Source organism: Oncorhynchus mykiss, chromosome 24, assembly GCF_057628025.1.
Source record: "Oncorhynchus mykiss isolate SJ-2025 chromosome 24, ASM5762802v1, whole genome shotgun sequence".
Classification (NCBI taxonomy): domain Eukaryota; kingdom Metazoa; phylum Chordata; class Actinopteri; order Salmoniformes; family Salmonidae; genus Oncorhynchus; species Oncorhynchus mykiss.
In genome coordinates, this window is record NC_143045.1 from 8,931,131 (window position 1) to 8,948,425 (window position 17,295).

General features: G+C 43.3%; 1 protein-coding gene across 1 annotated transcript in view; it reads left to right on the forward strand.

The window, feature by feature from the left end:
• Positions 1-217: 217 nt before the first annotated feature.
• LOC110503665 (immunoglobulin superfamily member 11) overlaps positions 218-17,295 on the forward strand; it is a 108,778-nt gene continuing 91,700 nt past the window's right edge. The window contains exon 1 of the mRNA XM_021582107.3: positions 218-885. Coding sequence (XP_021437782.1) covers positions 825-885 — 61 coding nt within the window. The 5' untranslated portion in view covers positions 218-824. The remainder of the gene's footprint in view (positions 886-17,295) is intronic.

The following is a 17,295-nucleotide window of genomic DNA, read 5'->3' on the forward strand; positions in this document are numbered from 1 at the left end:
GAATTAAGATGTGCATGAAAGCTGGAGCAATCAATCAAACAAAACTTGCAATAAACCAGATAAATGGTAACCTGGCTAGTCCATAGACTTTATTTACTTGATATCAGCTTTTATTCAGCACGTGCATTGCATTGTATGCATAATGCATTACATCCGTACACATTGGAGCTGGTTTGGAGCTGGCAGCCATACAGTTGCTTTTTTTTTTTTTTACACCAGAGGGGGGCATTACTACCTCTAGTCTAGACCGGCGTCACTGGTCTCCTGGCAACAGCCCGGGCGAGTTCTCGATCAACGTTCCAAATAGAATGCTGTACAGAAAAGGAGTGCGTGTTTCGCGTTGAGAAACACGGGCCAGCCTTGTACAAGAAGAAACAACTACCCTCCAAGAAAGTGTGCTGTTTCATGTTTTCTATAAATGTGTATCTACAACAACAAGACTGACGACAATTTTCAGAACGTGCGTAAATTAATTTTAGGTAAAATACCAAGTGCTGTCAGCAGGCAAAATAGTGCAAGAGTGTGCGACCAACAACAAACAAATAACAGTGAACTACGAAAAGATAGGACGACCAAGAAGAAGCAAATGTTTGGGGTGGTGGTAGGCTATGAGGAGATGCAACATTGTGTTACTCTTTCGACTTTTAGAAAATTAAACATTTTGTTTTGCGACGTTAAACGCATCTGATTGTTGCGTAAACCATTGGGACTGCATTCATGTGTGCTGTTTCGAGAGACCGTCTCTTTCCATCAAATAAACTGTGAAATAACGATTTATTTAATCAAGAAGGCACACAAAACGACTTGCCAAGTAGTTACGAACCATGATGAAATTCCATAATTCGGACCTATGGATTGCTTGGCTGGTTTTATTTTGCATGGAAGGTAAGACATTTATGTATTACTTGAAAAAGTTTTTTAGGCCTAGCTACTTGAGTGACATTAAACTGTCCCTGCCAGTCTAACACCATGCCAAAATGTGATGGAAAAAATAATTGACCACTATTGACATTCATTTGAACAAACATAAAACCGGACTACACAAAAACATTTTTTTTTACATGAGATGTTGTATTATATCAATGTGGTCATAAGTAAGTGATTGGGATACAATATTGCATTTTGTAATCTATGATTGCAATATAGGCGACTTTGGAATTACAATTGTGCCATGGAAGCAACCTCGCCAAGAGCGCATGCCATGCTTACGTTTGATCCTTCCCTTAATATATTTGAATCTCTCTGTAAATCCCCTCCATTTCAGCACAATCTAAAGCAATGATTTAGAATTACTTTGCTTAAATAGTTTTTCCCATATCGCATGAAAATCACTTTTGATTGCTTTCATATGCACACGATGTGCGTTGTTTTGAAACATCGGACAGGGAGCCCAAATCTTTATTCACTGTTATTGCCAATGCCATGGATACGGACTGAAACATGTAGTGGAATATTCAGTGTTTGTCTGAGATAGAAACGAAGATCCGTCCAGACGACAAAGGGTTGCATCCGATAATCCGCGCGATTAAGAGCACTCGATTCCCTGTGACGACGCGCCCTGGCCGCCTTGTCGTTGTGGCTGTACAACCTCATAAGAAGTTTTCAGAATATATAGATGGGAACTAGGCGGGGGTAGACGACAATAATATACAAAGTCATCTTTATTTTACAACAAAGTATGTGCAGTATGTGAAGTTGAAATGGCCAATGCTTGTGTAATATATTCCCAATATGAACCTGCACCCTCTGAATTCTCCCTCACATGGTTGTGTATCACAGAGAAGTGTCACTTTGAATTCTGGTTTGATCCAATTGAGTGCTAGTTATTTAACATAACACTATACTTTGCTATATGTTGTGTGTGATGTCTGATGTCATCCCTATTCAATAGTGGACAGAGACAGAGCATCCTTCTCCCCATCCCATCCAAGTCTACTCCTGTAATCAGGGTCTCACTTTATCTGCTCTGTACTTAAAGTGATCCAGTGGAAAATGCAAGAGTTCAAAGGGTGAGGTGCCGCAGTTCTCCCTTGTACTCCAAAGAGATGATCGTGAGTGGTTCGTACTGTACAATGTATCCAAAGAAGACACATGACTGAACACAAGTTGTTGATTTACTTTTCAAATATGTCCTCTTTCTATCTAGGTGTTTGTCTCTAAATACAGTGAAGTGGCAATAGATGTCTTCTTGTTTCTGCTGTATATTGATATTGACCTCCCTTGGGTGCAATGTGCATCTCAGGCATCATCACTCAGTTATATGAATTGATCTGATCAACTCATTATCAACTCCCTGAGTTAAGTCTCTAGTATGGTGAAGCTCTGTTGATATGGTACTACTGGTTTGTTGGGGTAAAGTGTTCGGGTGAAGAGGAGAGATACAGTGCACTCTATTGGCCCGCATTACTTCAGCGTCACTTCCCACTGGGCACAAACTGGTTGAATCAACGTTGTTTCCATGTCATTTCAATGAAATAATGTTGAACCAATGTGGAATAGACATTGAATTGATGTCTGTGCCCAGTGGGTTGTCTCCCCGTGCTGTGCTGTGCTGTGCTGTGCTGTGCTGTGGTCTCTCTTTAGCTGACTGTGGCCGTTAGTTTCCGCTAGATCTCCCCTGTGTCTGGGAGGAACCGTGTCACAAGGGAACTCTCTCCACACAAGTGACGCCGGACATAGTCCCCTTCACACTGTCGAGTTCACTGAAAGTCCCTTCAAACTGTCAGCCTTAGTTGGAAAAGTAGCCTGTCCTCAAGCCTTCCAACCCAAATGTTGCATTCCTGTCAATTAGCCAGAGAGACCAGAGAGACAGAGTACGTACATGCAGAGCACAAAGTGATGCAGAAAAAGTTTTATGTTAAAACAATTTTTTTCAGAGCTGGTTCAAGGGACTTTTAAAAGGACAGAATAAATGGCGGATTGGTTCTGCTTGTGAAATGATGCCCAGGGCCATACCCAGAGTGTGTCTCTCCGTGGCCGGCTCTAAAGATTTCACTAGATAGCTGGAGGGCTGGAGAACCAATCCGGCATGCTGATCAATTCTGCAAATTAAATTCATCTGAAGTGGTATCCCTGAACTTTTCAACTAGTTGTTGTTGAATATAATGCATGTTAAATTGCCCGGTTCCACCAGTGCCCCGATGTAGTGGCATCTCGTTTGAAGTTCTCCGCACCCCATGAGTTAAATGCTGTGTTGGGAAGGCGAGACATAAAAAAAAAAGCAGCAATGGAAAAACTCATAATAGCAGTAAGGTACTTTATCTGCATCAATTTAACACTGATTTCTTGGCAATAAGAGTTTCAATGCAGGGACTGTAAGCTTTAACCCTCCAGACATCAACAGGCATTCTGAAATACCATAACCCGGGCAAAAAAGTAGGGGTGTTAACCGGGTGTCTTGGCTGAATTTCCTATCCTGGCCCCTCATAATGCCATGGCCAGTTTCCTCTACACTGGTAATTTAGAGTAAGTTCAATCAATTTACCTGCCAAAATCGAGGTAAACGAATAGAACAGAATTGAACAGATAAATACGACTGACATGGCAGAGGAATCTCTGAAAAGAGAAGCACTCGGGTGAGAGAGCTGGGAAAGCCGTGCTCAATACAAAACACACGATCTCTGTAATCATCTGTGGTCCTTCATGATGAGTCTCCCTTCTAAATGATATTAAATATATGATTTCAATAATCAATTATTCTTTAAAAACACATTAGAGTACGATTTATACATTAAATACGTGTTAAAATCATTTGTGTTCGTTTTCTCTGGAAAAATGTATGCGAAAATAAAAATGTTCATCACTAAAAAGGAGCAGCTGGAATGTGTGTAGGACAGATGGATGTTTCCACCTCGGTTATTTTAAAGCTAAAAATATCTTCTCAAAAATTAAAAGACCTTTGGGACTACTTGCAAAGTGCATGAGCGACAGAGATGAGCTAGGAGGACAAGCCTTCAAAAGACGACTGTGATAGCTGGTTTTGGGGAAATGTATAAATTAATGACAGAGATATTTGAGAGAGCGAGAGATACCACTGACAGACAGTTGCCTGCTCAGGACACACTAATAGTACCCAAAAGAGAAGCTTGAGGCGATTTGAGCCGAGGTCATGCCAAAACACCTCAGTGCAATGTTTGGTTATGGCGGTTTGGTAGCCTAGCTGTTCAGGGCGTGGTGCCACCAACCGAAAGGTCGCTGGTTAGAATCCCCAAGCTGACAAGGTGAAAAAATCTGCCGATGTGCCCTTGAGAAAGGAACTTAACCGTAATTGCTCCTGTCTGCAAAATGACTAAAATGTCAATCTTATTAGTGTCATCAAACCAAGCTAGGAGAATACACACATTTTAATTGAATAGAGATCGGAGAGAGTTTGTGTCAGAAGGGAAGTGGATTCGAACCCTTGCTGAGACGGTATATGTGTTCTGAAGGTTGTGGCTCTAGCCACTAGACGGAGCGGTATGACGGCTGCGTGGTCCCATGGTGTTTATACTTGCGTACTGTTGTTTGTACAGATGAACGTGGTACCTGCAGGCATTTGGAAATTGCTCCCAAGGATGAACCAGACTTGTGGAGATCTACAATTATTTTTCTGAGGTCTTGGCTGATTTCTTTTGATTTTCCCATGATGTCAAGCAAAGAAGCACTGGGTTTGAAGGTAGGCCTTGAAATACATCCACAGGGACACCTCCAATTGACTCAAATTATGTCAATTAGTCTATCAGAGGCTTCTAAAGCCATGACATAATTTTCTGGATTTTTCCAAGCTGTTAAAAGGCACAGTCAACTTAGTGTATGTAAAGTTTTTAACCCACTGGAATTGTGATACAGTGAATTATAAGTGAAATAATCTGTCTGTAAACAATTGTTGGAAGGCACAAGGTAGATGTCCTAACCGACTTGCCAAAACTATAGTTTGTTAACAAGAAAATTGTGGTGGTTGAAACACTTAGTTTGGAGTCATTAAAACTAGTTTATGTAAACTTCCGACTTAAACTGTATATATTGATTCTTGAAGAATATAAGTTATAAGTCCTTCATGAGCTTAGTTCAACTGTCACACTCCATGAGAACCCAAAGTATTAGTTTGTTTTTCTCCAATGTTTGTAAACATTGTAAATGTAAACAAACACTGTATAACCTCATAACATGGTTAAAACAATACTGTTGATATCATGGATGGACAGTCCTTGCATCCATAGCTCTGTCTATTAATCTGAGAGTGGTTACATCTCTCCAGGCCCATCCCTCAGTTTATTACCAAAACAGAGGCGGGGCAACCGTTTTGTTATTGTTTCATCTGTGGAATTGCCCTTTAAACAGCCTCATATTCCCAAGATAAGAAAGTGTCGCCAACAAAAGGTAGACAATAGGCCTATAGCAAATGCAGCATATGATGGCATTCATGTTTCACATGTAAATGGTACTTTTCAGTAGTGCTTAAAGCATGCCATTCCATGAGCGCAGCATTTATTTTTCAACTCGAATCAATGAGCCCAGTCAGTCCTCAATAACAACAAAATCATAAACAACAGAGTAGGGCTGGCTAATAAGTCCTTAGTTTTGGGGTTATGCTCTGGTAAAACAATTTGGCTAATCAATACTTCCATGTTTCCTATTCTTGAAGATCAAGGGGTATAACATTTATTGGAATGGCTGGAATTCTGATAGACTTTGGGTTTTAATGTAAAGATATAATTTATGTATATGTAGTATGTAGTAGAAAGCGATGGGTTAGAAGATGCCTACTTACCAAACCCATAAAGTAAAAGGTAACATATGGCCAGCTATGTAAACTTTAACATGGATTTATCCTGCTATAGATGTCGTTCAATTGGTAAAATACATTTTTTGTCCTGTTCTAATGCCTCTTAAGGAGAAACTAATCTAAAAGTAACTTAATGTAATCAGATTACGTTACTGAGTTTGGGTAATCCAAAAATTACATTACCGATTACAATTTTGGACATGTAACTTTTAACTGTAACGGATTACATTGAGAAAGTAACCTACCCAACCCTGGGTATGATCGTACTGCCACAACTTCCTGTTGTGAAACTGTTGGGAGTAACTTTCTGTTGTGACACTGTTGTGAGTGAGGAGAGGGACACATCTGTGGTTCACACACTAACCTGTCTTTAATGTGGATTTCCTGTCCCTGTGCGTTGCTCCCAGGGTTTATGCATCTTTTAGGCGGATGTTGCCCTGCTGTAGTAGCATCCTGAGAATGGCCTCAACTTGCAGTTTTGATTTTCAGCTTCAGTGGCTTGAAATTTGATGGCATTGCAGGGGAGGGTTTAGAAATGTTCCTTGTCTATCTATCTGTAATACAGAAAAAGTATTGTATCGTGCTTTATGAAGATGGCTAATTTAGTGCTGTACCTTGGTTCTCCATTTTAACACCAATGTAAAATGTAAAGCTTACATGGCAAGCATTTTAAAGCTATCATTAAACCTCCCAGGTGCAGTTATAATTCGTAAGCCACATTCTATAACATTCAAACCTACAACACCCATAAGACACCTTGCCTCCTTGTGCGTTAGCCTATTATAATCCTCCAACAGTGTCTGATAGAGGATTATTATGTATCAGGGCATTAGCAAGGATTGTTTGTTTATAAACCGACGGGTCAGGGGAATCAATGGGTCAGAAGGTATAGTGTGCTCTAATTCCCTTGGCATGGCAGTGAGTGAGCATCCCAGAGGTTTAATGCTCTCCTGCCCTGGTATGACCACATAGCTGCTGTAATCCACCTCACATACTGGCCACCAACCAGCATCACTTTATGTTTGTATAGTGTTTGCATGTGAGCTTTTTCTCAGGTACAAGGATTTATTCAAACTCAGCTTTTGTTGTATAGTGACATATAAGTAATATATCACCATAGAGCCAAAAAAAGTAATAAATCACCTCAAGTGACATGTAATTAATATGTCAGCATAAGTGACATACAGGTAACTGCCAAAATAATAGTAACACTTGAATAAATGAGGCATATAAAGTATATTGAAAGCAGGCGCTTTCACACAGGTGTACTTCCCGAGTTAGGGAATTAACATCCCATCATGCTTAGGGTCATGTATAAATATGCTGGGCAGGCCATTATTTTGGCTACCATGGCTATGCTCGCATAGCAAGACAATGCCCCCATCCACAGGGCACGAGTGGTCACTGAAGGGTTGGATGAGCATGAAAACGATGTTAACCATATGCCATGGCTGTCTCAGTCACCAGATCTCAACCCAATTGAACACTTATTGGAGATTCTGGAGTGGCGCCTGAGACAGTGTTTTCCACCACCATCCACGAAACAAAAAATGATGTAATTTCTTGTGGAAGAATGGTGTTGAATCCCTCCAATAGAGTTCCAGACTCCGAGCATGCGTGACCAACTGGCAAGTGTCTTCACTGACATTTTCAACCTGTCCCTGACTGAGTCTGTAATACCAACTTGTTTCAAGCAGACCACCATAGTCCCTGTGCCCAAGAACACTAAGATAACTTGCCTAAATGACTACCGACCCGTAGCACTCACGTCTGTAGCCATGAAGTCCTTTGAAAGGCTGGTCATGGCTCACATCAACACCATTTCCCCAGAAACCCTAGACCCACTCCAATTTGCATTCCGCCCCAACAGATCCACAGATGTTGCAATCTCTATTGCACTCCGCACTGCCCTTTCCCACCTGGACAAAAGGAACACCTACGTAAGAATGCTATTCATTGACTACAGCTCAGAGTTTAACACCATAGTGCCCACAAAGCTAATCACTTAGCTAAGGACCCTGGGACTAAACACCTCCCTCTGCAACTTGATCCTGAACTTCCTGACGGGCCGCCACCATGCTGATCCTCAAACCTGGGGCCCCTCAGGGGTGTGTACTTAGTCCCCTCCTGTACTTCCTGTTCACCCACGACTGCTTGGCCAAACACAACTCCAACACCATCATTAAGTTTGCTGACGACGCAACAGTGGTAAGCCTGATTACCGACAACGATGAGACTACAGTATAGGGAGGAGGTCAGAGACCTGGCAGTGTGGTGCCAGGATAACAACCTCTGCCTCAACGTGATCAAGACAAAGGAGATGATTGTGGACTACAGGAAAAGGAGGACCGAGAACGCCCCCATTCTCATCGATGGGGGTTTTATGCAGCAGGTTGAGAGCTTCAAGTTCCTTGGTGTCCACATCATTGTCCAAACACACTAAGACAGTCGTGAAGATGGCACGACAAAGCCTATCCCCCCTCAGACGACTGAAAAGATTTGGCATGGGTCCTCAGATCCTCAAAAAGTTCTACAGCTGCACCATCGAGAGCACTGGTTGCATCTCTGCCTGGTATGGCAACTGCCCGGCCTCTGACCGCAAGGCACTACAGAGGATAGTGCGTGTGGCCCAGTACATCACTGGGGCCAAGCTTCCTGCCATCCAGGACCTCTATACCAGGCGATGCACAGCAAGCGGTACCAGAGAGCCAAGTCTAGGCCCAAAAGGCTTCTTAACAGCTTCAACCCCTAAGCCATAAGACTCCTGAACAGCTAATCAAATGGCTACTCGGAATATTTACATTGTCCTACCCCCCCACCCCACCTTTTACGCTGCTGCTGCTTTCTGTTTATTATCTATACATAGTCACTTTACCTACATGTACATACAGTATTACCTCAATTACCTTGACTAACCTGTGCCCCCACACATTGACTTTGTACCGGTAGCATTTCTTTTTAACATATCTTTTTTTTTTTACTCAACACTTATTTTTCTGAAAACTGCATTGTTGGTTAAGGGCTTGTAAGTAAGCATTTCACTGTTGTATTCGGCACATGTGACAAATACAATTTGATTTGATTCGACACTTGTAGAATCCATGCCAAGGTGCATGGTGCTGGCCCACCGCCCTATTAAAGCACTATGTTGGTGTTCCCTTTATTTTGACAGTTGCCTTTACTTTGGTTAAATGTCACTATTTTGACATATTCAAATGGGACCATGTTGCTTTTGTATACTGTAGGCAGAGGACATTCCAACATAAGCACTGTGAGTGTGTTCTTGTTACCATAAATTCCCCTATAGACTAGAAGGAATAGAGACATGACCTCTTGAACCTAGTAGAGCTGACAATTGGAGGTTATGCCCCTGGCCACAGTAATGGCTTCCAATTCCGAGATATTATGTGGTTAAAGACTATTATGTCTGTTATGTTTGTGACAAAATCACTGAATATTACACTGCTCTAGTGAAAACAGCTAGACCAGGAAAGTGTCTTGACCAGATAATTACGATTCTCTAAAAATACATGGAGGATAATTAATATTATTCTGAATGTAATTTAGAAAGATTGCACATAGTTGCACCCAGCGTGTCATCTGGCGCTCTGTAATGGTGACTTCCGCGTTTCCTCCCTCGAGGTTCGGCTACAGACCTCCGCTTTCATGTGCCTGGGAATTCTTTCACTTTGATATATTTAGTGTGCCAGCGTGAGGTGTGCAAAATGTAAATGCTTTGAAAAGGTTTTTCTGCTTACTGGCATTAGAAGCTTCTAAATGTGAAGGGAGGTGGTGTGCTCTCAACTGATGGCTGTTTAGCTGTATGTGACGCAGCCAGTGGCTAGTGTATGTTTTCTTTTTAACCCAGAAAACCCAACTCGGGGGACACTGTAGTACAACGTCAATCAATCGCCACTGTACTACAAAATTCCTTGTTTGTCTAGATTCTCTTCCTCTGGAGCCGGTCGTTCTATAGCAATGTCATGCTGTTCCTCTGACATTAAGCACAATTAATAGATATTTAAACCACCATTCAAGTGTTTGGGGTCACTTAGAAATGTCCTTGTTTTTGAAAGTAAAGCATTTTTTTCCCATTTTTAAAATGACATCAAATTGATCAGAAATACAGTGTAGACATTTTAATGTTGTAAATGACTATTGTAGCTGGAAACTGAGGTTTTTTTAATAGAATATCTACATGGGCGTACAGAGGCCCATTATCAGCAACCATCTGTCCTGTGTTCCATTGGCACGTTGTGTTAGCTAATCCACGTTTATCATTTTAAAAGGTTAATTGATCATTAGAAAACCCTTTTGCAATTATGTTAGTACAGCTGAAAACTGTTGTCCTGATTTAAAGAAGCAATAAAACTGGCCTTTGGACTAGTTGAGTATCTGGAGCATCAGCATTTGTAGGTTCGATTACAGGCTCAAAATGGCCAGAAACAAATAACTTTCTTCTGAAACTCGTCAGTCTATTCTTGTTTTGAGAGATGAAGGCTGTTCCATGCCAGGAACTGCCAAAAAACTGAAGATCTCGTACAACGCTGTGTACTACTCCCTTCACAGAACAGCGCAAACTGTCTCTAACCAGAATAGAAAGAGTGGGAGGCCCCGGTGCACACCTGAGCAAGAGGACAGGTACATTAGAGTGTCTAGTTTGAGAAACAGATGCCTCACAAGTCCTCAGCTGGCAGCTTCATTAAATAGTACCCGCAAAACACCAGTCTCAACGTCAACAGTGAAGAGGCGTCTCCGGGATGCTGGCCTTCTCTGCAGAGTTCCTCTGTTCAGGGTCTGTGTGCTTTTTCCCATCTTAATCTTTTCTTTTTATTGGCCAGTCTGAGGTATGGCTTTTTATTTGCAACCTTGCCTAGAAGGGCAGCATCCCGGAGTCGCCTCTTCACTGTTGAAGTTGAGACTGGTGGTTATTTTTTGCTGTGATTTTCTGATGCTTAGTTTGAATGAAATCTGTAAAGGAATCATCCAGAGAGATCTTCAGAGAAGCAGTGGAATATAGAGACACTACTGCATTAAACATGCCACAAGTTTTTTTTTACAGCCATAGGTAATTCATAACCTGACAGGGTGTTATCTCTCCATCTTTCCATCTCCATATCTCTCTCTCTCTGTCGTTTTTGATGACGTGCTTCATAGAGCCATCGATTCACTTCCACCGAAGAAGATGTATGTTTCTAAACATAGAACTGATGAATATACTGTACATCGTTAAAAGATCTCAGAATATGTATGCAGCACAGGTTCAGTCTGGCAAAGATGTGTTTAAACTAAACATGAATAAGGTTGTAGCTAAGTGATGGACAGCGACTAGCAACGGTATATTTAACATACTGTAGAAGTTTATTACATGATATTTTACTTCTCCACCAGAGGACAGCCAGGTTAATGTGTGCTGAGTGTCTGAATTGATCCCTAATGGTGTGTTGTCTACACAAAGTTTTCACCAGTTCCCTTTCCTCACCAACTTAAACAAGAGCCAAATGGCTTTCCAAGGTCGTGCAACATTACTTGAGTATGAATGAGCACGTCAGGTCTGATGTGTGTAAGAACTGCAGAGTGATGCTTGTAAGCATGAACAGTGAGCATGCAGGAGATCCCATCTGTACATGGTCACAGCAGATTTCACTGGCCTCATAGCCGGGGCCCCTGTCATAGAAGGGAGAAGGGCCACTGCAATGTGCGTATTCTTGGGGGGGATATAGCCTACTACATTTAATTGGTCATGCGTGCAGAGCAGGTCATACGTGGAGAGCAGCCACACACAAACCTAAGATGCAATGCCAAGAGTCGGCTGGAGTGGTGTAAAGCTCTCCACCATTGGACTCTGGAGCAGTGGAAACGCGTTCTCTGGAGTGATGAATCACACTTCCTCATTTGGCATTCCGACCGACAAATCTGGGTTTGGCAGATGTCAGGAGAACGCTACTTGCCCCAATGCATAGTGCCAACTGTACAGAGCCCTGACCTCAAAACCATTGAACACCTTTGGGATGAATTGGAACGCCGACTGTGAGCCAGGCCTAATCGCCCAACATCAGTGCCCTACCTCACTAATGCTCGTGGCTGACTGGACGTGGGTCCCCTCAGCAATGTTCCTACATCTATTGGAAAGCCTTCCCAGAAGAGTGGAGGCTGTTATAGCGGCAAAGGGGGGACCAACTCCTTATAAACGGCCATGATTTTAGAATGAGATATTCAACGAGCAGGTGTCCACATACTTTTGTCCATATGGTGTATCTATCAGCCCTGATATTAGTTGTGTCCCAGATCCCTGGTCCAGCGGTGTGTTACCTATTAGTGTGTGTTATCCCACAGCAGAAAGGATTTGAAGTAGATTCAGGCTATTGAGGGGCTTTGAGCTAGCGTGGGGCGTAATTTAACAGCCACGATTCGCAAGTACCACATGGACGCTAGACAATGTGTAAAATATTAAAGTGCTCCTCTGTTTATTTGCCCCAAATCGTTCGCTAAGACAGGCTTTTCGGCAGATTACAACCCTCAGTTCCCTATGCAGTGATTTATAGATTATAGATAGCTTTGGGTTTATGTATTCACGAGACTCAGTGGACAGCAAGCCTCTTTGGCCCTACCTCACATGAACAAATTCTCTCCTCTCTCTACTTCCCTTGTTCTCCTCTTTCCCTCCATCTCTCTTCTTCTATCTCCAGCCTCTCATCATCCCTCGGTCTGCTCTGCCCTCATCCCACCACCATCATTTCTCTTTTTCATCCCTGTATGGTCACTGCTCCTCTTCCCTCTCTTCCCTCTGAGCCATGCTTCACTCTTCTTCTGTGGATCTTGAGTAAAAATACAGCACAGTGTTATGACCATGGGAATGAGCTAATGACTAGAGTTGAAAAGGTCTTTGGGTTGAAACCGTGGTCCTGCGTGCTGTCTGTTTAGGTCCCCTGTGGTTGTTTTTCAGTTGTCCAATATGCAATACACAGTGTTAACAATGCAATTAACATCAATCTAGTCAATATGGGTAATTAGCCATGCACAATTAATTATTAATTCATTAATCCCTGCATGTTATCACAGCTGTAATTAGCCCAAACCAACAATAACCATGCAATTGCCATGTTGTCCCATCTCTCAATGCCAACACGAAGAGTAATTCCTGTGTTGATAGATACTGGAGGTAGTGTATGTCATGCATAACAACTGAGATATTCCCTTTTTTAAAAGAGAAAAGGCATGTCCCAATAATCTCTCCTTCCTAAAGTGTGCACCACAGGAGGTTGGTGGAACGTTAATTGGGGAGAACAGGCTCATGGTACTTGACTGGAGAGAAATTAGTGGAACGGTAACAAATACATCAAACACATGGTTTCCAGGTGTTTAATGCCATTCCATTTGCTCAGTTCCGGCAATTATTATGAGCTGTCCTCCCCTCTGCAGCCTCCTGTGGTGTGCACTCATTCACATCTTCCCACAAACTTAAAAGCATCAGGTTGGTGTTGGAATGGGCTAGGTAGAGTACCTCATAATAAACTGTAGACCACACTATCTACCAAGAGAGTTTTCATCTATATTTTTCGTAGTCATCTATTTACCACCACAAACCGATGCTGGCACCAAGACTGCCCTCAAATAGCTGTATAAGGCCATAGGTAAACAAGAAAATGCTCATCCAGATACGGCGCTCCTACTGGCCGGGGACTTTAATGCAGGAAAACTTTGACCTAATTTCTACCAGAATGTCACATGCACAACCCTCCATTTGGCAAATCTGACCGGAATTCTATCCTCCTGATTCCTGCTTACAAGCTCAATACGTCAGATGACACGGATGCTACGCTACAGGACTGTTTTGCTAGCACAGACTGGAATATGTTCTGGGATTCAACCAATGGCATTGAGGACTATACCACCTCAATCACCGGCTTCATAAATAAGTGCATCGATGATGTCGTCCCCACAGCCATGGATTACGGGCAACATCTTCACCGAGCTAAAGGCTAGAGCTGCCGCTTTCAAGGAGCGGGACACTAATCCGGACGCTTATAAGAAATCCCACTATGCCCGCAGACGAACCATCACACAGGCAAAGCGTAAATACAGGACAAAGCTTGAATCAAACTACACCAGCCGCTTGTCGAATGTGGCAGGGATTGCAAACTATTACGGACTACAAAGAGAAACCCAGCTGCAAAATGCCTTTTATGTTCCCTTCGAGGCAAGCAACACTGAAGGATGCATGAGAGCACTAGCTGTTCCGGACGACTGTGTGATCACGCTCTCCTTATCCGATGTGAGCAATGTTCCCTTCGAGGCAAGCAACACTGAAGGATGCATGAGAGCACTAGCTGTTCCGGACGACTGTGTGATCACGCTCTCCTTATCCGATGTGAGCAATGTTCCCTTCGAGGCAAGCAACACTGAAGCATGCATGAGAGCACTAGCTGTTCCGGACGACTGTGTGATCACGCTCTCCTTATCCGATGTGAGCAAGACCTTTTAAACAGGTCAACATTCACAAGGCCGCTGGACCAGACGGATTACCAGGACGTGTACTCCGAGCATGCGTGGAACAACTGACAAGTGTCTTCACTGACATTTTCAATCTCTCCCTGACCGAGTCTGTAATACCTACATGTTTCAAGCAGACCACCATAGTCCCTGTGCCCAAGGAAGCGAAGGTAATCTGCCTAAATGACTACCGCCCCGTAGCACCCACGTCGGTAGCCATGAAGTGCTTTGAAAGGCTGGTCATGGCTCTCATCAACACCATCATCCCGGGAACCCTAGACCCACTCCGATTCGCATACCGCCCCAACAGATCCACAGATGACACAATCTCAATCACACTCCACACTGCCCTTTCCCACCTGGACAAAAGGAACACCTATGTGAGAATGCTGTTCATTGACTGCAGCTCAGTTCAACACTATAGTGTCCACAAAGATAATCACTAAGCTAAGGACCCTGGGACTAAACACCTTCCTCTGCAACTGGATCCTGGACTTCCTGACGGGCCACCCCAAGTGGTAAGGGTAGACAACCACACATCTGCTACGCTGATCCTCAAAATGGGGGCCCCTCAGGGGTGCGGGCATGGTCCCCTCCTGTATTCCCTGTTCACCCACGAATGCGTGGCCAAGCACGACTCCAACACCATCATTATGTTTGCTGACAACAACAGTGGTAGACCTGATCACCGACAACGATGAGACAGCCTATAGGGAGGAGGTCAGAGACCTGGCAGTGTGGTGCAAGGACAACAACCTCTCCCTCAACATGAGCAAGACAAATGAGATGATCGTGGACTACAGGAAAAGGCCGGCTGAACATGCTCCCATTCACATTGACAGGCTGTAGTGGAGCTGGTCGAGAGTTTTAAGTTCCTTGGTGTCCACATCACCAACAAACTATCAATGTCCAAACACACCAAGACAGTTGTGAACAGTGGTGGAAAAAGTACCCCAGAAATTGTCAGAATTATAAATAGTATAGTACATATACCCCAAAAAACAACTTCAGAAGTACTTTAAATGTTTTTTTTACTTAAGTACTTTACACCACTGGTCGTGAAGAGGGCACAACAACCCCTTTTCTCCTTCAGGAGACTGATTTGGCATGGGAATGCTATGGTAGCCATGCAGGTTAAGCGTGCCTAGATTTCTAAATAAATCACTGACAGTGTCACCAGCAAAGCACCCCCACACATTCACACCTCGTCCTCCATGCTTCACGGTGGGAACAACACATGCGAAGATCATCCATTCACCTAGTCTGTGTCTCACAAAGACACGAGACGCAGAGTAGGTGATCACACCATAGGACAGATTTCCACCTGTCTAATGTCCATTGCTCATGTTTCTTGGCCCAAGCAAGTCTCTTCTTCTTATTGGTGTCATTTCGTAGTGATTTCTTTGCAGCAATTCAACCATGCAATTTCTGAGGGCTGAAATTTCTGAAGCTGGTAGCTCTAATGATCTTATCTTCGGCAGCTTAGGTAACTCTGGGTCTTTCTTTCCAGTGCCAGTTCCATCATATCGCTTGATGGTTTTTGCGACTGCACTACACAAATTTTACGCATTGGCATTTATGTTTTAAAGTAATGATGGACTGTCATTTCTCTTTGCTTATCTGAACTGTTCTTACCATAATATGGACTTGGTCTTTTACCAAATAGGGCTATCTTCTGTATACCACCCCTACCTTGTCACAACACAACTGATTGACTCAAAACGCATTAAGAAGGAAAGAAATTCCACAAATTAACTTTTTAACAAGGCACACCTGTTAATTGAAATGCATTCCAGGTGACTACCTCGTGAAGCTGGTTGAGAGAATGCCAAGAGTGTGCAAAGCTGTCATCAAGGCAAAGGGTGGCTACTTTGAAGAATCTCTAATTGTTTAACACTTTTTTGGTTACTACATGATTCCATATGTGTTATTTCATAGTTTACTTACCACACCAATGTGTTTGAGGAAACACTGTACAGCTGGTGACCGTGTCAGCATGCACTGCACCCAACCCGCCACAGGAGTTGCTAGTGCGCGATGGACCAAGGACATCCCTGCCGGCCAAACCCTCCCCTAACCTGGACAACGCTGGGCCAATTGTGCGCCGCCCCATGGGTCTCCCGGTCGCTGCCAGCTGCGACAGAGCCTGGACTGGCACAGCTAGCACTGCGATGCAGTGCTTTAGACCACTGCGCCACTCGGGAGGCCAGTAAATATTTTCTTAACTCTATTTCTTGAACTGCATTGTTGGTTAAGGGCTCGTATGTAAGCATTTCACACTAAGGTCTACACCTGTTGTATTCGGCGCATGTGACAAATAGTGGCCTACCACTTTGACTCTGAGCCGCTGTTGCGCTTAGATGTTTCCACTTCACAATAACAGCACTTACAGTTGACCAGGGCAGCTTTAGCAGGGCGGACATTTGACGAACTGATTTGACAAAGATGGCATCCTATGACGGCCACGTTGAAAGTCACTGAGCTCTTCAGTACGGGCCATTCCACTGCCCATGTTTTTACTATGGAGATTCCATGGCTGTGTGCTCGATTTTATACACCTCCATTCCATATACACCTCCAGACAAAAAGAAAGAAACAGAAATGAGTGGCATTGTTGGGTCTGAGGTTGTTTTGAACAGAGGTTTCAATACATTGGAGGTATGCTTCAGCTGTCTTGTTGAAATTGCCTATTGACTTTTAGCTGTGACTAAAGCTTTAGGAGAGTGGAAGAGGGACTGTAATATGGTGGTGGGTGCAGAAAGCGATGGCTTCGCTATTAGAGGGAACACAATAGAAAATTGAGGGTGGTTGAAAACGACAGAGAGCCCCATTGAGGCAACCATCCTTTTGCTCACACAGCCACAGGAGAACCCTAAAAATGGTGTCTAGACAAAAGGGTAAACGCCCGCTCAACCCAGCTATAACTGATTATATGGCTATGCATGGCAAAATGAGCGCAATTTTAATTAATCCTTGTTTTACAGTAGGGTGAAAAATTCATTGCACATTGGTATGCAGATGAGCCTGTGTGAGACTGT